The following is a 24,069-nucleotide window of genomic DNA, read 5'->3' on the forward strand; positions in this document are numbered from 1 at the left end:
AATTGGTCTGATCTTTCAGAGGTTCTGAGCACCAGGCAGCTCCCAGTGAAGGAAGTGGGCGATGTTGCCTGCTCATCACTTGTAGAAAATCAAGCTTCCGATCTAGCTATCTCACTAGGAATTGGAAGCCTAAATTTTAGGCACCCTGTTTGCAAAAGTTAATGGGGCTCTGACATCTGTCTACATAGAATAACTTATAGAAATAGACAAGCACACTCAGGGTGGGGGAGAGAAGATATTGTGACCCCCTAGGCTTTAGAGCCCAAGCGCCAGCCTGAGCCACAGAGGCTACACAGCTATTGTTGTGCAAGCCCCACAAGGCCGAATCTGTCTCCCTAGGCTCTGAGACTCACTGCTGTGGGCTGTGTAGCTGTACCCTAAGTGACTTGCCTAAGATCATACAGGAAGCTTGTGGTACGAATAGAAATCAAACCCTGATCTCCTGAGTCAAATTCCTGTACGTTTCTCTCATGATCTATACTTCTCCCTTTTGCCCCAACACCAGTTTACCTACACGCAGTTCCCATAGGAAATCTCTGTGCCTGACCAATACCATCTCTCAAAGCAATAAAAGCTGGTGTTCTGTCTTTTCTGCATTATAAATATTCATGATTTTTTCTTGTCTTTTTAGAATTCACTTCAAAACGTAGAAACTCCAGTCAAAGGTAAAGACATTTCTTTTACACATTAATACAAACAATAAACAATTAGCAAAATGCGCATTCTTCAATTTGAATTAATGTTAAAGAATTCATTTCTTAATTTATTGTGTAAACCATTTTCTGTAAGTAAAGCAAATGCAAGTGTTTCAAAGTCTATATAGATCATTATATTGTCTCCAATTCATTTTAGAGATAAAATAGTCATTTTTTTCTCAGATTAGAAAATCTAGTCAGTTATAGTGGGCATTTTAAAAGGCAAAGTAGATTGAGCCCCTTTTAGAGGTTGTCCTTAATCTCCCTTCTCCTGCTGGAAAGAAAGAAATGAAGCACCATGGTGAAGGTGCAAATTTAGGTTTGTCTGTAACATTTCTGTCCCTCTTTATAAACTCTGGTGCTGTTATGCTAGTAATATAATTTAAGTGATTTAGTAAAATGGTAATGGGGGCAAACAACCATCCATCTTTAGTCCCCCTAGTTCAAATCAGACCAGACTAGTAGGGACTGAAAATTGTTACTGCCTGATTGGTGTTTGATGTCTTATGTGAATTAACTAAATGGTCTCAGTTTATTTACTCAGACTGATGTCCATGTTGCAAATATATATAAAAATTTGTATCAATCACTCTTCGTTGCAGTATGATCTGAATTTCTGAGAACTGAATGGATGCAAAGAATGTAAAAGCCCTTCATGTTTAGGGTTTGTTTATATATGAAAGTTGATCCAGAATAAGAGAAACTGTGAATTTAAAGCTGATTGACTATTCCAGATTAGCTCTGTGTATTTTATTCCAAATTAGCTCAATCTGCTTCCAAAATGGATTAACATAATTCAAAATAAGGCACTCCATGGATGGACACTCTTGTTCCTGAATAAATCAGGAATAGCTATTCAGGAAAAGTTTTCTGTATAGACAAGTTTTTAGAGATGGTTCTGGTCAGGACTGGGGTATGGTGACCAGATCAATGGCAGGATAGCTTGTAGCTCTAACCAACTGTACCTGTATTCTGGATTTTAGACTCCAGGTTGGTCATTCCAGCATTTTTCAAATTCATTACAAATAAATAAATTAAATAATAACACAATTGTATAAAGAGCACCTACATCCTCACCTGCAGGAAAGAGCAAAGTGTCCTTGTGCATAGCAGAGAGGTGAGCATGCAAGTACCATGAACAGGAGGCACTTATGGTCTGTGGAATTCCTCCCCCTTGGAAGAAGTTTTTTATCCCATGAGCTTTGTTCAACTCTAGTTATGGCAACAATTTGCTAAACATGAGAGGAATTAATAGTTGCTAATTACCATCTATCCCTCATACACCTTATGCATCTTCTTCCGCACTCTCTTTAAAACACCCTCATGGAAAGAATTTAAACCATTCCTCTGTATAAGGCTATATGCAAGCTTGGGTTTTACTGAATCAGCACTTTCCTCAAAGAAAATCTGTTTGATGTATTGAAGAGCATTATAGATCTCTAACAGATTTTTGCCTATCTGCTGGTCTACACCCTTTTATTTATGCCAGAAAAGTGTCAGTCTTTTTCAGTTGAAGGCTTTTGTATTTGTTCTGGCTACACACTTAATTTCATAAGCATTGCTGAATCCATTCTGCAATGTACCCTTAGGAACTGCACATTACTGATTGCAGTGAGATCCTGTCAGAACTTGTTGGCATCTTAGTATTCAAACAGGTTAAATCCTGGTGATGCTGTTTGCATTGTATTTTTAAGCTATTTTTATTAAACTTTTTTCTGTTATTAATTTTAACTTGTGATGGAGAAAGATGATCATTTCTAGACTTCCCACTTGTCTGCACAACAGCATGTTCCCATAAAATAGAGAATATGATTATTCAAGTCAATAAAGATTTGACATTGTGGGTTTATTATGATCCAGGTTATAGACAGACAGACTGAGAAGCAAGTTTATACAAAACTCATCCTGTTTGTCTTCTGTGAAGCTGTAATGGATTAATGGTTTGTACAGTATTAGAGTATGGAGCCTTCTAATGAAATTACTACCTGAGTTCATATCTGACAGAATAAGCAGCCTTAATATTTGGTCAGTACTTTGTCGGAGGCATTCCTGAAGACTATCTGTGCACCATAAAGGGGAGTTGTTCAAGTGACTATCTTTCCTCTGTGCTGCTAGAGATGCTATCTTTTGGAGGGAATGTAAAATAGATATCCTCCCTGCTTGAGGATTACTGACGTTCTCATGGCACTGCTAAAGATGTAAAGTTTGACAAATTCTTTTTGGAATTTGACAATTATTTCTAGAACTGATTAGAAAATCTTAAGTATTTTCCACAAACATTTTTAAAAGAAACAATACATTTGCTTTATTCAAATTTTCTGTGGAAATTTTCCATTCTTTTAATGAAAAACTGAAAAACCTTTTTTTACCACACCCATTTTTGCCTATTTTTTTTTCTTGGTTAAACGAAGTTGAGAAAAAATTATTTTGGATTGAACAATACATTTTGTTTTGATTTTGAGCCTTTTTCACATTGTTGCATTTTTAAATTGAAGGCCATTTCTAAACAAAAAGTCACTTTGATCCAAACAATCACATCTTGGTTTTTCTAAAATGTTTAAACAAAATGGTTCAACTTTCTCTCTTTGTTCATTTTGAAGAAAAAAAAAAAATTTGGTAAAACCAATACAAACTCCAAACATTTTCGGTGTCACTGAATCTGCAAATTTTGTAGAAAAAAAGTTATGTCTGAAAAAAAATTGCCCACTTCTAAACAGAATATTTTTAGTTTTCAGGGGTTTTCTGTATCATACCCTTTTAATTTCCTACCTTTTGTGATCACTTCAGTGTTCTAAGTAGTACTACAACTTTAATTGTGTCTTAATGAAGTTCTTTGGTTTAGGAATTGTATTCAGGGGGCTTGCTCTTTTTCTTAAAATAGCTAGGTAGATGCAGTTTTAATACTGTGTTCTCCATATTAGCTATCAGGCGTCACAAGAATGTTAAGCTTTTCTTGTCTGAGATTCCATTCAGCCATTGAAACAATGTTCATGCACTAACTGGAGGGAATGTGTATACAGGAGTACAGAGGGCATATTTAACATAATCTACAACAACAACAACAAAATGCTCACCCTGACAGAAGGCCTAAGACTAAAACAATACATAAAATTATAATATTGGAGCAGAAAGAAAGCAATCTGGTATATGCTAACTTATTTTATTCTTTGTTTTCCAAAGTCTAGAAAGTATATGCTGCAGGTGTAAAAGTCAACACTTTCAGTTACTAAATTGCTTACTTAATTTTGCTTACTGGAGGAGGAATTCTCTCTGTAAAGAGAGTATGTGCAAGGATTAATGTGTTTTGTGGAGAGCATTGCAGAAGCTGAATTTCATCATGTATGGTCTCAGTCCATTTCCCAGTGGGCATGTCCACATCACAGTGGCGGAAAACTTAAACTAAATCGTTTCAGACTAGAAATTGCGTGCAAATTTTTAACAGTGAGGGTAATAATTAACCAGTTGAACAATTTATCTTGGGATGAAATGGTTTCCACCATCACCTGAAGTCTTTAAATCAAGTTTGGATGTCGGCTTTAGACCAGACAGAAGTTATGAATATGCAGGAATTACTGGGTCACATTTTCAGCCTGTGTTATGCCATGTTAAAACTAGCTGAGCATAATGGTCTTTTCTGGCATTAAACTCCATGAATCACAAAAAGCAACTGGAGTAGTTGGCTTCATGAACAAATAGTGACATGGTACACCAAAGCCTATGTAACACCTGACTATATAACAAAGATTTTGCCCAGCCATTGTGAGTAATGGACGCTTACAAACCTGCCAAGATATTTGTGTCTCTAGTTTTGTTAATTGAGGTCCTGCTTAATGAATGAAGAGTGGAAAGAAACGGCTGTATCTGTCTTAGAAGCTGCAAAGGGATTTTAAATTGAGGTCCCATAGTAAATAAATCAGAGATGAGTGGGCTTTGGCAGTGCTGTAGCTAGCCATTTTAGCTCCCGGGGCGAGCAAGCACATTTGCACCCCCTACTGTTTTTTCCCTGCCCCATTTTTCCACTCCTGCAGGTTTGCACCCCACTCGGCCCTCTCTGGTTACAGCCCTGGGCTTTGATGTCAAGAAAAAAAGTGTACCTGCTACTTTCAGGAGTTAAAAATGAACATCCATCTATTTATACACTGGACTGAATATTACTTTAGGAAGATTCTTGCACTTTACCTCAAAATATATTAAGACACTAAGTAATCACAGTAGAAGATGCACCAGGGGCCATTCTTTTATTTGTTTGGAGCACTCTGCATTCAGTTTAATCTGTAAAGGGACTTATCAGATCTACTCTTCTGCAAAATTAGGTTAGTGCACAGTATAATCTGGTCTATAATAGCCTTGTGAAGTTCTATTCATCAGCTTGCTTGGTGTAGGTAATTTTTCTGTCATGTAAAATATCCATTTTTTTCACATTCATCACCACAATCATAGTAAGAGTGCATTTTGTGCTTGTACTAGTAAGTTTTCATGGTGATATAGCAAGGCTAGTGTATGTATACATATTGTTCCATCAATGTGACATATTTTAGCTCCAAAGTATGAAGTTTGATCCATCGTCATTCCTTCCGCAGCCACAATATACCTAAGAATATAAACTGATAATTCCATTATCTGGAAGCTCATCCATGTGTCTTCTGATTCTTGTCATTTAAAAAAAGCTTTTCTATTCTGGTTTGGTTAATGTATTCTCATATTATCTTGTTCTGTACATATAATCTGAAACATTGTTCTACAGCTTTCAACGTGTGATTATGTAAGAAACACTGGAGGCCAAAGGGCATGTTTCAACAAACTGAGGGTTGTAGTTGGCATTTTAAAATGCTTCTGAGCTATGTTTCACTGTCTTTTACAAAGAGATGAGAAAAACCTTCTGCAAATTGTAGTTATTATTGGCTTTATCTTGCAGCCATTGACCTCAGTGGGACTGCCTGCAGATAGGAAGGGACTGTCTGTACATACATTCCACTTTGGACAAGTGAAAAGACCTTGACTTCACTAAATAATTGCCTCCAGACAGCTCTTGACTGTATGTTCACAAACTCTCACTCAAATTAATCCATTTTGGATCAGATGCATTTATGTATACTATTTTGGCACAAGAGAGCACCTTCTTTGTATTTCTAAATATGCCCCTTTCTCATCAGACCTGTGTTGGAGCTCCTAGGACATGTAGATGTGGTTGAATGTAATTCTGTAGAGCACCGAAGAACACAATGAAAGGCTTAGTATGGAAATTACAAAATTGTTTACAGGAGTGACAGGGACATGAGAGTGGCTTTGAGGATAGGAAAAGGGCCCAGTAAAAGGTGCAGGCAATACAAAAGGAGGATAGATGGAGAAGAGAAATAGTAAAACGAATGAATAGGAAAATGGAGAGCAGACGAGAAAAAGAGCAGAGAGAAGTATAAACAAAAATAGATTGAAGAGGATTGAGAGTTTTGTTAGCCTATCAAACTATAAATGTACTCGTTATTCAGATCCAGAAGAGGCATTCACAACACCATAAGAGGCAGTGTTGTAGCCATTCTTTTCTGGAGCTATGATTTGGAGGCATATTTCAGGGAATGAAAGGCAAAACAAATTGACACCTCCCACATGTAGACAATATATAGGTCCCGGTTCAGCTTAGCATTGACTCATTAACTTCAGTGGGACTTAAGCAGCTGCTTAAATTCAGGCACCTACTTAAGTGCTTTGTTGAATCGGGACCATAGATGGCAAAATACACTCTAACCCATTCATCCGTGCACACTTGTGATTGGACATGCATTGAGATTAATAGAATATAATGAAAAAGTAGTCCAGTTAAACTGTATCCTCTTATTTCGATGTATGGATAGTCTGAGACAAGAAGGGTGCAATAATTTTGGAGGTACCGCACCTGTGAATGATAGAATTTAGTATATTTTGTATGATATTTATGGTTATTTTAGGGTTGATTGCATCTTTCTTTACTTGCTATTCATATCAGGTCTCCATGATCCATTTTGCAACTCTCATACAACAACTTGAATTGTAACGTACAGTCTACATGTTATTTTAGAGACCCCATCTCTGTAATTTTCAGGTCCTGTATGATCAAATGGTCACAGTTATGCTAAGATAAGATCATAGTGGCATGCTTTTAAAATATAGTCAGATAAATTACTGCAGCTGAAATGAGCTTGGGCAATGTAACAATTCACCTAAACATTTCCAGATTTCAAACTCTTAATGGGATAGGGAAAGAATCAAATATTAATTATAGTATGTGGCATGTTTATCCTATAAGATTTTTTTAAATCTTACAAAAATTTACAGAAAGGTTTAGAAATGTATATGACTCTGAATAATATCTGCACGTGCACTAGCTAGAATAAAAGGGATATTGATCCTCTCGCTTCAGGGAAGAAAATTAACTTCGGTTCAGCAGACATTTCCCCTGTGCTACAGTATTAAGCAAGTAGATACGTTATGGATGCTTGGGTCTTCCTCTGCATCATCCACTATTGGCCACTCCTGGAGACAAGTACTGTATAGCAATAGGTGGACTAGCTGTTAGTCTTGGATACCCACATACCTTGGGAAGTAAGGAGGGTTGTGAGGGGAAAGGCAAGGGCAACTGTTGTGTATTTGGTTGTCGTGGTAATAGAATCTTGTGTTGCTATGGCAACTGAGTTAGATTATTAAGGGATAGCCCAGCCTGTTTTGGCTGGCTGTTGGTTAGTTCTGTGTGTAGCAATAAATGGCTGCTCCAAGGTTTACAGCTCTCTGTGTCTCCAGTGATTTCTTCCTAAAACTGTTGCCCCCGAGGATATAACAGCAACCCTAGAGTATTTTAAAACATTCTGGCACTAGATTAACCAAGAATACCCAGCACATTGCACTCTGGCTGTCTCCCTTCCTTCATGACATGCCCCCTACACCAAGAAAACTGACATAAAGCCTTTCACACCAGCTCTATTCCAGTCCTGCTTGGGGCTCCAACTTACACTGGGATTCAGGCTGCCCCAAGAAATATGGAGAATACAAATGTGGCTAAAAGTCAGTGGGCATAGAAGCAGAACAACAGAGAATTGGAGCCATTATCTATTTTATGTCTGAATACAAGTGTATTATAGATTAATAAATTACTATACATGGCCTACAATATACATTGCAAAATCACATAGTATTAACATTTAACTTGCACTAGTTCTCAACTCTTATTAACTATGTTGCCAGGTCCCCTGAACTAAATAGTTGCTTAGCTGCAGAAAACATGATAAATATCCCCACAGAGTGGGAATTAAGAGACTGAAATGACGTATCTGAAGTGCCTTGACTTTACAGTGGTTTAAAAAATCTTCCTTTGTAAATGCCTTAGTCTGAAGATATTGTAATAAAGGACTATTGATATACCAGAAAATGAGCTAAGATGGCTTTCAAGAGCACAGATGGCTAATTGGCTTCACTTGGTAGATTGTCATTTTAATTAAATTTTAATAGGCGGAATTTCAAAGCCATAATTGATGTCTTATGATAAATATGCTTCTTTACCAATGACCTATTGCTAACCTTTATTTTGCCCCCCAGTCTTGATAGAGAATGCTGTGACAGAGCTGTCTGCAGCCATCTCCCATCTCATCCATGTTTTCAGCAGCAGCTTTCACACAGATTTTCAGCCTGCAAAAATACTTAGAAGCCCTTCATGTGCAGATGTCGACCTAGATCCCCACTTTAGCTTCACTGTTTATGCAGCCCACAACATCCCAACAGCCTGGCTGAAAAGGTAGGAGGTGCCAGCCCTTCTCTTAAGAAGGGCTTCTTTCCCTCACGTGTATTACAGCTAGTTGCAATGCATGGCTGCTGCATGTCAATAAAGATGTTTTGTGTTGCTGTTATGAAAACACTGGTCAAATTCAGGTCTAGGGTAAGCAGCAGCAGCTGTATAATTTTCCAGGAAGCTGCACCCACTTGCGCTGAAGAGAGGACCTTTTTGGAGCATTATAGGTAGGGGAGCATAGGTGGAGGACTCAGGAGTCAACCTAGGCATCTGCACCAGACAAGTGTGGGAGGACAATGGTTGGGTGGGTAGCTGCCCTGGCAGGTGTGTGTTAGCGAGAGATCTGCCAAGAGAGAGGGTTGTGGATGAAGGGGGAGAGGGGTTTGCTACCTCCCCACAGAGAGGGGTGTGGCAGGATTCATGTGGGCCCTGCATAATGAGTGGCTCATGGTTCCAGGCCATCTTGCTGAGTCAATGGAGCTGCACCTGCTTACAGCAGGTCTGAATTTGACCTTAACAATGGCATTCATGGTAGATGTATTTAAACCATGATTACCGGGCTACACCTATGCAGGGGCAACTTTTGTTTACAGATGATGGTTAAATACATTTGTAGTTTTATAGGCCTGAGTGTATCTGGTACATTAAGCACCACAGAGAAAAACAGAAGGAGACAACTTTAATAAAAGAAAAAAACGAATATAAATAATCTCTGCCACATTATTTATTTGTTCAATTAGTGTCTCTTCAAATGGCTGGTTTTCCTACTTTATTGTAAAGTGAACACTTTCCCCTCACCACACCAAGGCAATCAAGAGAGGGTCAGATGACTGCAATCTGGCAGCGTTATTGTTATAGGGGGACATGCTGTTTTCCAGATTTTTATTAATGTTTTTCCCATGCACCCACTTTCCCCTGAATTGCAGATGACTAATTAAAACACAATGGGATCATTTGCATTAGAACATTAGCAAAGGAATGTACTATACAGCATTTAGCTATAATTAGCAGTTTAATAAAAATTTCAGAAAATTTGCATTACTGAAGATAATAGATACAGAAGCATAATCACCGCTCTGATTCTGCAGATGGTTGTACTGTTCCCAGTGCATTTTATTTTAAGGATTTACCACTAAGATGTGAAATTATACGTGGCCTAGAGGCCACTGATCATTGAGCTCCATCTCAATATACAGACATATGAGAAAATGAGAATAATTTTTCTTTCTAAATCTCCCTCTCAGATCTTTCCAACATTCAGTTGCTAAAATAGCCTTCCTTTCCTACCACTGCAGCTCTGTAACCTACCTTTCTCTGGTGCCTTTACTGGCTCCCTACCTCTTTTCACATTCAAATTTCTCACTTTCTTCTAAGGCACTGCACAACTCTGACCCTCACATCTCAGCTCTTGTTTCGGCCTGTTTGCAATTTTGTACAGCTTGTTCCTGCTGTTCTTCTCATCTTGTTGCTTCCTTTGTTTGCCTGTCCCATGTCTTCCCCTCTTCCAGCTGCTCCCTCCTCCCCTCATTTCCTACAACAACTTTCCTTGTTCTAGTAAAGAACAAGCTTCACTTCTGTCCTTCTCAAAACTCACTTCTGCTGGCTGGATTCCTGTCACTGGCTTCCACCTCTGTGCTATTGATTCCTCATTCCTAGCCTTACTTTCTTCTTCAAATAGATAATGTACAGAACCTTACAAGTTACAGAACAACATAATGATACAAATTATATATGATTTATTGTCATCCCTTCCCCCTCTTATCCTCTAATTTTATCTGTGCTTTCCATGTTGTCTACCTAATTTAAACTCTGATCCTGCAAAGACTTTAGCATGTGCTAAACTTCATGCACTGTAAGCGATCCTATTGACTTAAATTAAACTATTCACAGCATTTAAAGTTAAGTATATGACTTTCCAGGAAGGAGGCCTTAGAGCTTAAGTTCTTTGGGGGTAGGGACTGTATTTATAAAGCATTTTTACAATGTTCTATTGCAATTTAAATAATAAAAATCCAGGACTCTGTCTTGTCAGTGTTTATCTTTTGTTTCATAATTTTACAATTGCATTTATTAATTATAGGACTAAAGTATAAATGTCATTGTTGTCATATTTAAAACCAGATGCAATTCCTATTAGTTATAATTAAGTATTGCATTCTTTTTCTTCATGGAATTCTCTCTGCTGACTCCTCATCTTTGTCTGCCTCAGCTGAATAGAAACATGTATAATATAATAATTAATATTCTTGGAAAAAATCAACACTGATTATTTTATAAAGAAGGCAAATATAGGAACCTCGAGTCACCAAACCCCTTCAGATTTGCTGTTCAAATCTGACTTCCTAGCTCTACACTATGCCTATAGTTCTTGTTCAGAATCTCGGAAGAAGACCATGTTTTGCAAGAAGATGGAAACCTTTCAAGAAGAGCAGATATTCTCATACTGCACCATTTTGAGCTCATATTGCATATGATTTCAATGATGATGAATCTGAAACCAAACCACAGCCCTGAAATTGTTTTGAACCCAAAACTTCAACCATAATCTAAACTAAACCAGATGAGTGTCCAACGCTGTCACTGACCAGCATAATAATAAATACACATACAGTAGTAATTGCACATCTCTGTAAGCATTATCGTCTCTTTACAGATGTGGAACCTGGGGCACAAAGAGGTTTACTGTTGCCCAATGTTACACAATGGAGGTCTGATCCTATGCACCTTAAAGTCAATGGCAAAACTCTCATTGATTACAGTGGTAATGGATCAGGCTCAGTCAGTAACATGGCTGGGAACAGAACGTAAGAATCCTGACCAACACTCCTCTACTCTAACAATAAAAACAATAATATGTTTTTATTAAAACACTAGCATAAGCCTCAAGGATGAGCCTTTCAGCATTCTGACTAGCTAACCCCAAATTTCTTCCATAAGGTATGTTTAATTATAATTAATATTTTACATTTCTTTTTCTTTGTAGCTACAAACTCTTCTCTTTTTCCTGTTCTTTAACTTATGCTGGGAAGAAAATATGTCAAGTGAAGAACTGCAAAAATATACCAGTTAAAAAGTCTTTTTTTTTCCTGGCAAACTGGAATGAGAAGTAAGTAAGTTTTAATCTTCATTTGAAGGATGCTAGTCTGCCTCATTTTACACAACCAATATTAGATTCTAAAAAATGGAGGGGGTAAAGGCATCTTCACAGGTAGTAATAATGTTCTAAATACGCCAGTATGGTAATATAAAGCTAAGTGCAATGGATAAAAGTTGATACCTGGACATATTCTCTAATCTTTCATTATCCTGCATTTAGGGCACCAATTGTGGGCCAAAAGGACCCTCTGTGCATGGATGTTCCTTTTTCTGCAAGTAGAATCTCCACAGATTCTAGTGATCAGTAAGTGAAGGGGTGGGGAGCAAGGAGTGGACAAGCCAGGAGAAGGAGGGAGATGGGTCACGCTGGGAGCCTGGCTTATGGGGACCCTTCTGGGACTGAGCATAAACTAAAGGGAAATGTAAATGCAGCCCTAGGCTGTATTTGTGGTGGTCAGTAATCCCTCTGTATCCAAGGTGCTTGAAAGAGATTCTTTTTATTCAGTGAGACAGTTTCCAACTGCCTCTGCCTATGAGAGCATAGGTCTCTGCAGTGCTCCTCCCTGAGACTTTCTGCCTGGAAAGCTAAACCACTTAAAGGTACAGTTCCCAATACTACAAATTTCACTTTCCAGCACAGGGATGTCCATGCTGGGGAACCACCTTTAAAGGGGTGGGGGAGAGAGGGGGAGGAAGAGCTTTGGGACAAAAGTCAGCCAGGAGTCCTTGGTGTAACAGATACAAGGGATCTGCACTGCAAGGGAGCAGGGAGTGAGCTTCAGTTTTATACAGAAACATAAGGCCTCTGCAGTGATGGCCCTTCCTCTTCCCCCCTCCTCATCCCCCTCCCTGAGAGGATCCATGGGGTTTGCGGGCTGGACCCTCAGTTTCTTCAGCCCATCTCTGCAATGGAAGAAAGAAGGACATTCAGGGAGTTTCCTGGTTGCTGTGTAAGTGTGTTCATACAGGGACAAGTTTTCACTAGTGTCTGCCTTCTGATAATCATGTGCAGCTCCCATTGAAGCTGAAGGACAGTTTTTAACTTCTTGACCTGAAAAATTAAACATAACTTTGTCATTAAATAATCTTTTTTAAAAAATCATTCCCTCCTGTACAGCCTTTTCTCTTTATTATTACAACTGTCTGTGTACAATGATAGCAGTTAAAAAGTCAACAGTTACCTTACTGTGGTATGTAAGAGAATGTGGTCTGATAGAGTTAAGTCCAAGTTTCTGCCTACCCTTGTGCAGGTGCTCAGGAGAAAGTAATGATGTTGGGCACTATAGGCTAATCAGGCTCCCCAGCAGAAAAGCATAAATCCCATAGAAGTAGCTGTTTTGGAGGACAGAAGGGGAAGTCATTTGGAGCAACACAGATTCCACACTCAGTTACTATAGAGCTGAGAAGGTAATGCAGAGTAGGTTTTTTCTTCGTATTTCTCATGTCAGGCCCTCTAATTTTGTTGCTGTAATTATCCTATTGGATAACAAAATCTTTAGTAGGAGTGTGGGCAGCCTGACTGGCTTACGTTTTGTATTTTATATCAGCTAAACCTTTTCAGCAGTTTACATCTTATTACCTATTCAAAATGATGTCTAAGACACTACCATATAACGAATGTTGGCAAATGTTGACTTTTCAATGGTGACCACTGAAGTTATACATTTAAGTAAAGTTTGGTTTGACAAACGCAATCATCTGACATGGGTCATGTAATTACAATTGTGTTGTATGATTTTTGTCTCTTGCTTGATTTTTGGTGTTGAATATTTTATTGTCGTTCAGGGCTGAAGGAGAGAACTACAGTGCTCACTGTTTGAATCCTTACAAAGCTGGTTAACGTAGGCAATTGTTCTCTTTATGGTGTACAATTCTTTTTCTGTATTTATTTTCAATGGTTGTCACCATTTGAGTACCATTTTCTTTTTAAGATCATTGCTTATCTGGAATACAAAGGAAACGATTTTCTGATGTGAGTTTAAGTCTAAGGATCAGATATATGTGAAAGGAAGAAAAGAATAAAATAGAGTTGTTCTTTTATTAAAAGAAAGCTGATTCTGATTTGCATTGTGGCCTTCCAGAGATTTCTGATAAGCAGCAGTTCATTTTCAGTCAGTTCAAAAAAAGTAAGGAGGAATGTACAGCTAGGGAAGTATCAGGTGAATATGTGTCTTGTGGGTATTCTTGGCTGCCTAAGAAGTGGTCACCTTTCTAATATGCATCCCAGGAAATCTGTATTTATAGGAGAAGATTATAGGAGTTCTGTAGGGAAGTATGTAATCTGGGTCTTTCAGGGTACACAGCAATAGACTGACTCTGAGGGTACGTCTACACAGTAAAGAAAAACCCATGGTTGGCCATGCCAGCTGGCTCAGGCTGCGGAGCTGTTTCACTGCTGTTTGGATATCTGGACTCAAGCTGGAGCCCCAGCTTGAAGACCCTGCAGGGTGGGAGGGTCCCAGAGCTCAGTCTCCAGCCTGAGCTTGGAAGACTACACAGCAGTGAAACAGCTCCACAACCCAAGCCCTGCAAGCCTGAGTCAGCTGGCCTGGGCCAGCTGCGAGTTTTTCTTTGCTGTGTAGACATATCCTTAGGGCACGTCTACAGTGGCAAAGTTATAATGCCGGCAGTTACAGCGCCGCTCAGAGAGCGCTGAAGGGAAACCGCTGTTGTGTGTTCACACTGTCAGCTGCCTGCGCGATAGCGTGTTCACACTTGCAGCACTTGCAGCTGTATTTGGAGCGTTGCACTCTGGGAAGCTATCCCACAGAGAACCTCTTTCTTTTCTGCCACTAAGACTTGTGGGAAGGCGGAGGGGGTCGCGGGGCATCCTGGGTCCTGTCCCAATGACCCATGATGCATTGCTTCGCATCCCAGAACTCCCCATGCTTCTGTCCGCATTTGGCACCATCTTTCAGTGGTTTATGTATTGCGTGCCCTGCCTCTTTGGGCTGCAGGAATGGATCCCGAACTGCTGACCAGTATGCTGCTCGCTCTGACCAACACGTCATGAGCGACAGTGGAGTTATTCCTTAAACTACAAAGACAAGAGGAGTGCGACATTGATCTCTCCATGCATAGTAGCTGCAACATGGGATTGCTTGTGGCATTCACGGAGATGCTGAACACAGTGGAATACCGCTTTTGGGCTCGGGAAACAAGCACTGAGTGGTGGAATCACATGATGCGTGTCTGGGATGATGAGCAGTGGCTGCAGAACTTTCAGATGAGGAAAGCCACATTCATTGGACTGTGTGATGAGCTCGTCCCAGCCCTGTGGCGCAAGGACACGAGAATGAAAGTTACCCTGTCGCTGGAGAAGCGTGTGGCGATTGCATTGTGGAAGCTGGCTACTCCAGACAGCTACTGATTGGTCGCTAACCAGTTCGGAGTGGGAAAGTCGACTGTTGGATTCGTGTGGATGGAAGCGTGCAGGACCATTAATCGCATCCTGCTCCAAAAGACTGTGACTCTGGGCAATGTGTGTGAGATTGAGACGGCTTTGTGGAAGTGGGCTTCCCTCACTGCAGAGGGTGATAGATAGCACGCACATTCCAATTCTGGCACCAGACCACCTAGCCACCGAGTACATTAATCGCAAAGGGTATTTCTCAATGATTCTCTGATGCTTGTGGATCACCATGGGCATTTCACAGACATTAACACAGGCTGGTCTGGAAAGGTGCATGACGCACGCGTGTTTCAGAACACCGGCCTGTTCAAGAAGCTGCAAGCAGGGACTTTCTTCCCGGACCAGAAGCTCACCGTAGGGGAAGTCAAAATGCCCATTGTGATCCTGGGAGATCCTGCCTACCCCTTAATGCCATGGCTTATGAAACCATACACAGGGCAACTTGACAGAAGCAAGGAGCAGTTCAACAACAGGCTGAACAAGGACAGAATGACTGTTGAGTGTGCTTTTGGCCATTTAAAAGCCCTCTGGCAGTGACTTTATTGGAAGCTGGACCTGGCTGATGACAATATTCCTATGCTTATAGCCGCGTGCTGTATGCGCCATAATATTTGGGAAGGGAAGGGTGAAAGCTTCACTCAGGGCAGATATATATGAAGTTATATAGAATAGAATAGCTCATGAAAGAGGTAGTGTACCATTCATTTTCTGTTGGGATATATTTCCTTTGCTGCCTTATACGTAGAGCTAATTTCACTCTTACTTATTTATGTACTGGTTTTTAATTGGCCTTTTCTTTTTAAAAGGAGACATGAGTGACAATGGGGCCGTTAGGAAGAGATGCTAAAAAGTCACTTGGATTTATGTCCAGCAACAGCTCAATCAGCTGATGGAGGAATTTTGTGCTGACAGCTAATTGGATATAGCTGACACCAATGAGGCTCATTACTTTAGATTAGAAAGGATTGAGTTATCAATATGGGCAAGAGAGATGGAAATGGAGGGAAAGATTTTGCTGAGTAGAGGCCCAGACAAGGAGTTCCTAAGGAAGGTGTGTGTATATATATGGTTTGTATTTTGGAGTGCTCTAAACATAGGGAGGGGAGGCAGCTCAAGACTTAGACACTTGACAGATATTTTGGCTAAACCAGAAACCCTAACGGAGGTTTTTTGTGTTTGAACCTGAGCTGCTTGTGAAGTCTCACTTTCTTTGCTTGTTGCCTCCCTCTTTCCCACCTTTTGTCTGGAATGTCTGTTCAGATTTTAATTTCTTTGAGGCAAAACCTAATATAATAGGGCTCCAGTTTTCATTATGGTCTTTGGGTGCTACTGTTGTATACATTTTAATTATCCTGTGCACTGAATGAGACAGGGATCCTGTTTTTTAAAAAATAGTATGTGATCATGTAATTAGAGACTGCACCATAATGAATGTACACAGGCAAACGTCATTCTGGTATTTCCGATTTTTTGAGTGATTGTCTTAACAACCTGAATGTTTGCAGTGTTGTGGCAGTGTGGGTAAGGAAATATATTTTACTCAACCACATAGAGCTGCTTTTCGGGTCTCCAGTGTAAGCTCGAAAGCGTCTCTCTTTCACCAACAGAAGTTGGTCCAGTAAAAGATTGTGTCACCCACCTTCAACCTTAATAATGTTCTTTTAATTTAGCTTTTTGTGTTTAACTTCCTAGGTTTTTAAAAAACAAACTAAATAAAAATAATTTCATCATGTTGATACTCACATGAATTATAAGTAGCACTGGAGCCTTTAGAGCCACTACACAGACCTCTGCACTTAATGGTGTAACTGATAGCAATAGTAGGTTGTCATCCTTTATATGGATTGGCATTATATGGATATGAGACATACTTTGCCAGTGGGTTTCACAGATATTTGCTGACACCATAGGAACGATGAGACTTTGAAATCTTGATTTCCATTCCAGGCTCTGGAGGAGTGTGTCCTCTAGTGGGCCCAGATTCTTCTGTTTGTTTTCCCCTTCTGTCCCATCTCCACCAACCTGTCCCTGTCAGTCCGGTCTCTTCCCTAGTCCTGGCTACTTGTCTTAGTCTACTTGCCCAGGCAGTCCTAATCACCCTTTTCACTGCAGCTGTTAGATCTGTCTCTTTTCCTCCCCTGCCACAATTCGCCCACCACAATCACCACTGGTTGCTAATCCTAGTCTTCGTCCAGCTGGTCCTAATTTCCTCCCCTTCCCACAGCTCCTTATTTGATCTCATTGTTCCTACCAGCCAATTGTCTCCCACTCCCATTTCTCACTGGCTCTGTCTTCTCACTGAGCTTGTAATCCTTGTCCAACCATTCTCAGATCCCCTTTATCTCCCATTCACATTTTCTCTCCTTGATTCCTTGTCCCAATCTACTCTTTTCCCTCCCCCTGATCTCCATTTGACTCAGACAGCTTCTTTCTCCGTGCTGCCTGAGTGCCACCCAGATAATCACTGAGAGCACAGAAGAAACACAGTGAGAGCAGCTATTACAAGGGAAAGTCATTCTGGGCCTATATACCCCTAGACTGGGCTTGAGCGATGATTTTGCAACCTCATAATGTGAATGGAACCCATTGAAGTCAGGATCTAAGGCCTCGGACTGTAAATTCTTCATAGGGCCTTGTGATCTGCTTGCACAGTTTATCTGTTTTATGGTGGTTTATGTATATGAACAACAAGATGCAATCTACTCCTAGACCGTCTGAATTGAAAGTAATGTCAAATGTCACATTTCCTCCTAGGTCTAGAATAAGGCTTCGCATTTGGCCTATACCTTCTAAAGTTTGAGCTATGATCTCAAATAGTCAGAGTTGAACTCCTTTCAAATTACTAGCAGTTGAAGGTTGCAGCATGTCATGGTGACAAGGCAAGCTGTGACTTGGACCCTTTTACAATCCCTCTCAAGTGCACCTCTCAGGTGACAGGCTTTGCTTTCTTCATCTCTTGCAAGGGTAGAGCCCTGCAGTTCAACCACTTTTAGACTGGATCTCTGGATTTCAGAACTCCCCCACCCCTCTTTCCCAACTGTGTTAACACAACAGGCCCAACTGCATTTGGCATCTGCAAGAAACTTTTCTCCAGAAGGCTTTGACAAACAGCTGACTGGAATGACTCAAAACAGCTTCTTCAAAACAAATGTATTGTTTATTCACCTAGAGGTACATTGAAATCAAAGAATAGAGTAAAACAACAGAAGTCCTACATGCCTTGACTTATAATTTCCCTGGCAGCTTGAGCAAGCCTCACTAACACAGGCCCATCCCATAGGGCCTGTGTATTGAATCCTCTGAGTGTCCCCTCAAGCAGTGGCTAATGGCTGAATTCCCTCTCCCTCTCTAGAGAGGACGTTTTTAACTGTTCAGTGTCCCAGTGATCTTAGACTCTGAACCTTGGCAAACCAGCTGTATAATTTGCATGGAGTCTGGAAATAGCATCTTCCTAATTAATAGCCTACCCAATGTTATCTTAACACCCTGGAAGTTGTTTATGCAGAGGTGATTTATCTCTGACCGTTGTTTTGTTTCCTATTTGTTGTTCTTAATAGTCCCCTTTTATTTAATCTTCATCATCAGACAGAATAATATCAAGCAGGTAAACTGAAGTACACAGAATATTTATAAGTAATACAGTTATCTCCCATGTTCTGTACACACCCTATATCACTGGAAATTTTCCAGATAGACAATAAGGTCTTGGATTTGACCTATGGCTTCAGTCTCATGATGATCTAGCCGTTCTTAAAGTCTGCACTTAATATAGCTTAATATAGCCTACTTTTAGTAGTGCTATGTATTTTGTCATGACAAAGTCCAAGTGAAGCCTCCAGCAAAAGAGAAGTAGAGAATCTGTATCTTGTAATATGAGGGATATTTTTTCCACTTGGTTACAAGACTAATGAGGCTTCCTGGCATTAGCAAAGATGTTTGCCCGGTTTATGAGTAATCTTTTATCTCCTGTATAATAAAGTGCAGGGCTTTTTTTCCCACCTTGCATCAGATCTTTTAAGATGTTTAAGGTTGAGTACCCATGTTTTAGGGTCACTTTGTTCAGGATGAATGGAATTGATGGGCTGTAAATGAAAAGACACGAAATAACTGATTTGGAGATGTGTGAAATAGACTGCTTTCCCAATCACTATTTTAAATTCACTAAGCTTTGGAAGAAAGAACAAAATATAGTGCATTGTCTGAAAACTGTAAATAGGGACATTTGGGGAGACAGGGAGATGCATCTTAATTTCTTTGGCGTGAGACTGCTCTTTAAACTGAATGAGTGGAATATAGATGTTTTGCTTTATTAAAAGGAGGGTGTGGGGGGGGGGGAGGAGGGAAGTCAGTTGTTCAAGTATACCTTCAGTCAAGTTATGCCAGATTTATAACAATGTAACTGACAGTGGACTTTTACCCTAAGTATAAGTTCCACATAACCCCTCCACCTTACCCATGCTAGTTCTAATCCTAATGTTTTCCAGACTGTTAAATTATTTCAGTGGAGCTTCCTAGATTTGTTTCCAGAATGACAATACACATTTTTGAGAACACCTACAACTACATCATTTCATTAAACAGTCTAGAATGCTGAAAAAATTCACTCTGTTTAATTTAGATTTATATCCTAAGTTTTTAATATTGAAGCGGGTTCAGATCTTCATTTTCTAAAATGCTTGTATTACCTCTGCAAAATAGTTCTTTTAACCCTGGATTCTGAATATTGATTTTGTTTGCGTAGAAAATGTAATTAATCTCAATATCTGTTTGCAAAATCTGGCTTTGCACCAAATGTTCTCAGTGAAAATAAAAGACGTGCTTTTGAATATGAACGTTCACTTCAGGAAAAATAAAGTAATACCTTGTAGGTCTCTGAACTAATGACTCAAATGTTTTTACACAGGTATGAAAAAAATATCAATTATTAGGATTTGTGCGAATTAAAATTGTAAACCAGTTTATAAAACCTACGTAACTAATTGAATCGATTAATCTACTTGTTAATGGGCAATACAAACCTGAAATGGACACTAGTTTCTACAACTTTACTTGCTTAAAAAATTGACATGCATTGGATTTAAAACCGCATCAGCCTTTAAACTATGTTTGAAAAAAAATTACACATTGATTATACATGCATAAATTAGAGAATGGCATCATATCTTAGAATTTGTTAAGATACACACACACACACACACACACACACACACTCACTCACTCACTCACTCACTCTCCCATTGACTTCAATAGGATTTGTGCATATATGCCTGAGGGGAGAATTTAGCCCATTACCACTAGTTTATAATCCATTTTTCATTCAGTGTTTATTCTAATGTACTTTCGTATTAACGGGATGGCCTTTGCTTGCAACAACCAAACTAGTCCTGCCCTTCTCTTCTCTAGTGTTTGATCATTTGGATGGACAAGATTTTATATGCCTTTTCTCATGTAATGTGACCTCAGGTTAACTGTTGGCAATGCTTATAATAGATCTGTCAGATGCATTTTCCCTCAAGGAATTGCAGTTTATTGCTTAGTAAGGTGTGTTGTGGGATACAGTAAAACTTGAAAAGCAGTAACTGCAAATAACAATGTTAAAGTATGTTAGATTTCTTAAAATTGTGATTTTTCTTTCAGAATCAACTTTCCTCTACAAATAAAATCTCTTCCTAATGAAACAATATTGATAATAAAACTATTTGGCGTAAACTGTGTGTCTAAAAATACGGAAATACTGGCTTGGACATGTTTCCCCTTGTATCAAAAACAGTAAGTACATTTTTGTATGATAATGTTTTTTTTAAATAGCGTTCTTTAACTAAGTGCTATACTCTGCATGATAGGGAGATCTGAAAGGAATATACAAACAAATGAACACTAATTTGAGCAGCTAAACAGAACGTTATTGCAATCAGGACTGAAACAGTCACTTTCAATAATTCTTCCACCTTTCCATAAAGAGCTCTTTCAAGTCCTGATTTTCCTGAACCCCTTTGGATTGGGCTTCTCTGACTGTCCACTGGGTTACCCTAGAAAATGCCCCTCATGCTGAAGGGCCTTGTTGCCTTCCCCTACCCTCACTAAACTACCCTCTCATTCAGACTATTTTCTTTCTGGATCTGCTTTCCTGTTCCCTCGGGCCCCCCCCCCCCCCCCCCCCCGACCCTTTCCACACACTTCTCACACTTCCCAGAATGGTGCTGCTGCTAGTGGGACTACAGTGAACAGTTTCTCTGTTCCCTCCCCATAGTTTAGAAACTTACCTCACATTTTAACTTTCCCTTTTTACCCAACACTCAGTTTAACATTATTTTAAAGATGCTTGTCGGTTATGAATACCTCTGTAACTCTATGTAAATAAAGACCTAGGGTGAAATATTCAAAAGTGAGTAAGTTGTATTTTATCTTTGACTTGGGCTAAGGCCAGCTTTTTAACGATATTTGTACTCTGACTTTAAGACCAGAAGAGACCATCATGATCATCTGTCTGACCATCTGCACATTGCAGGCCACAGAATCTCACCCACCCACTCCTGTAATAGACCCCTAATCTCTAGCTGAGTTACTGAAGTCCTCAAACCATGGTTTAAAGACCTCAAGTTACAGAGAATTCATCATTTACACTAGTTTAAATCTGCAAGTGACCCATGCTGCAGAGGAAGGTAAAAATCCCCCAGGGTCTCTGCCGTGAACCCTCTCCTGGAGCTAGGTGCCTAATCCAGGTCAGACCTTTCTCACAAAAAATGAGAAGAAAGAGGTGGAGCCCCTCCTTATACACAATAACCCAGTGGTTAGAGAACTCACCCAGGTTCCGATGTCCACTCTGCCTGATTCAGAGCATGAATTTGAATCCAGAGTGCCCACCTTCTGGGTAACTGCCTTACTCACTGGGCTACAGAGTCATTTTCACTCTCCGGCCGAATGACTATATAAGTACACCTCTACCTCGATATAACGCTGTCCTCGGGAGCCAAAATATCTTAATGTGTTATAGGTGAAATGGCGTTATATTGAACTTGCTTTGATCCACCGGAGTGTGCAGCCCCGCCCCACCAGAGCACTGCTTTACTGCATTATATCAGAATTCGTGTTATATCGGGTCGTGTTATATCGGGGTAGAGGTGTATTTCATACAAAGTGCAACCCACCCCAAAATACCCTCGCACCTGGGGGTTAGGGTGCTCTACTGGGAGGTGGGAGACCTGGTCGGTGTAGATTAGGGGTGTTCTGAGCACGCCTACCAGATCAGGCTCTGCAGGCAAGATGGCGGGGGGACAACTAGCTTGTGAATTCTCCAGGGACTTAGGTGTAAGTTCGGAGCTGAGCAGCTTGGCAGTGTCAGGACTTAGGCAGTTTTCTGAGTGCCCAGCAGCAGAAATTTAGGCACCATGGGGAATTTAGGTGCCGACTGGGTTAGGCAGCAGCTGAGCAGTGGTGCCAGTGGCACCTAAATGTTGGAATTAGGTGCTAAAGTGGCAGTTAGACACTCTTAAGAACTAATTCCTATGGACTTTGAAAGAATGTTAGGCCCCTAAGTAACTTGGGTGCTCTTGAAAATTTTACCTCTCTATTAAAAATATGGCCTTATTGTTTCATGGTGCTACATAACTAGGGCTCTACCAAATTCATGGCCATGAAAAACACATCACAGGCCATGAATGCTGGTCTCCCCCCTGTGAAATCTGGCCTTTTGTATGCTTTTACCCTATACTATACAGATTTCACGGGGGAGACCAGCATTTCTCAAATTGGGGTTCCTGAGAAACCCCAATTGCCAACCTTACTGCTGTGCTGCCTTCAGACCTGGGAGGTCGGAAGGCGGCGGCTGTTGGTTGGGAGCCCAACTGTGAAGGCAGCTCCCCGCCAGCAGCAGCGCAGAAGTAAGGGTGGCAATACCACGCCATGACATCCTTACTTCTGCGCTGCTGGTGGCGGCTCTGTCTTCAGAGCTGGGCTCCCGGCCAGCAGCCGCTGCTCTCCAGCTGCCCAGCTGTGAAGGCAGCGCTGCACCAGTAGCAGTGCAGAAGTAAGGGGAGCAGTAGTGTAACCCCTCTTCCCCCCCACACAATAACCTTGCAACTCCCCCACAACTCCTTTTTGGGTCAGGACCCCTACAATTACAACACCGTGAAATTTCAGATTTAAATAGCTGAAATCAGAAAATTTACTATTTGTAAAATCCTATGACCATGAAATTGACCAAAATGGACCATGAATTTGGTAGGGCCCTATACATAACCAGTATACATAAGTAAGGAAATACAAGAATACTTTCCATTACAGCTATTTCAGTATGTTATAGATCCTAGCTCAAATGACCCATCAAAGGAGAATTTAAAGCTAGGTGTAGGAGGAGGAATACTTTAGAATCTGTGTGTTCGACATTCACCAATCTGTTAGCTATGTCATTTACTATTAGGAGAAACTACTAATATAGAGAAGCATAGGTGCTTTTCCCTCCTCTAGCCAACCACAGCTCCACAAAATTGGTTACTTACTATGATTTGAATTGATAGCCCAATTTAAAACCAAAAGTACCCTTGAAATTCAGTCAGAAAAGTGAAACTTTAAAGTATCTGAACACTCAATCAGTCTGCTTTACTGTTCCATTAGAGCCATACCTGAATATTTTGTAGTTGGAGTAAAATACAGTCTCTGAAAGGTCAAATACCTACAAAGAAACAGAAATAAGATTTTGGGGAATTATGCCACTTTGACACACATGATTCTGACAAAGGAATCTGATTGGCTAATCGGAAGGGTTCCAGTCCAGGAAATTAAGGGACGATAATTGCAGTGTGTATTGAGCTGCTTCTCCTTACTATTTTTCCCCATTCAAAACATCGATCATTTCATCTTTAATTTTTGTTCACAAATTTTATGCAGAAAATTTTAACAGTCCTGTAATACAGAAATATAGACATACGATAAGCAAGAATAGTGATAAACTATGGGCTAAATTCTACTCTCATCTTCACTGATGTGACTCTACAGTGACTCTAATGATTTCAGTGGAGTAATTTTTGAATCACAGTGGTATAAATGAGTACTTAGAAACACACACCAGTGATGCATTGCCCCAGGTTACTGGGAGTGTCTCATATGAACGCAAT

At 40.1% G+C, this 24,069-nt stretch overlaps 1 protein-coding gene across 3 annotated transcripts in view; it reads left to right on the forward strand.

Annotated features, from left to right (window-relative positions):
* PIK3C2G (phosphatidylinositol-4-phosphate 3-kinase catalytic subunit type 2 gamma) overlaps window positions 1–24,069 on the forward strand; it is a 293,772-nt gene that overhangs the window by 60,486 nt on the left and 209,217 nt on the right. For all 3 annotated transcript variants that reach the window (XM_054036231.1, XM_054036253.1, XM_054036242.1), the window contains exons 10-13: window positions 632–665; window positions 8,259–8,454; window positions 11,432–11,554; window positions 20,594–20,725. In XM_054036231.1, the coding sequence (XP_053892206.1) occupies window positions 632–665; window positions 8,259–8,454; window positions 11,432–11,554; window positions 20,594–20,725 (485 nt within the window). The remainder of the gene's footprint in view (window positions 1–631; window positions 666–8,258; window positions 8,455–11,431; window positions 11,555–20,593; window positions 20,726–24,069) is intronic.

Source organism: Malaclemys terrapin, chromosome 1 (assembly GCF_027887155.1).
Source record: "Malaclemys terrapin pileata isolate rMalTer1 chromosome 1, rMalTer1.hap1, whole genome shotgun sequence".
Taxonomy (NCBI): Eukaryota; Metazoa; Chordata; order Testudines; family Emydidae; genus Malaclemys; species Malaclemys terrapin.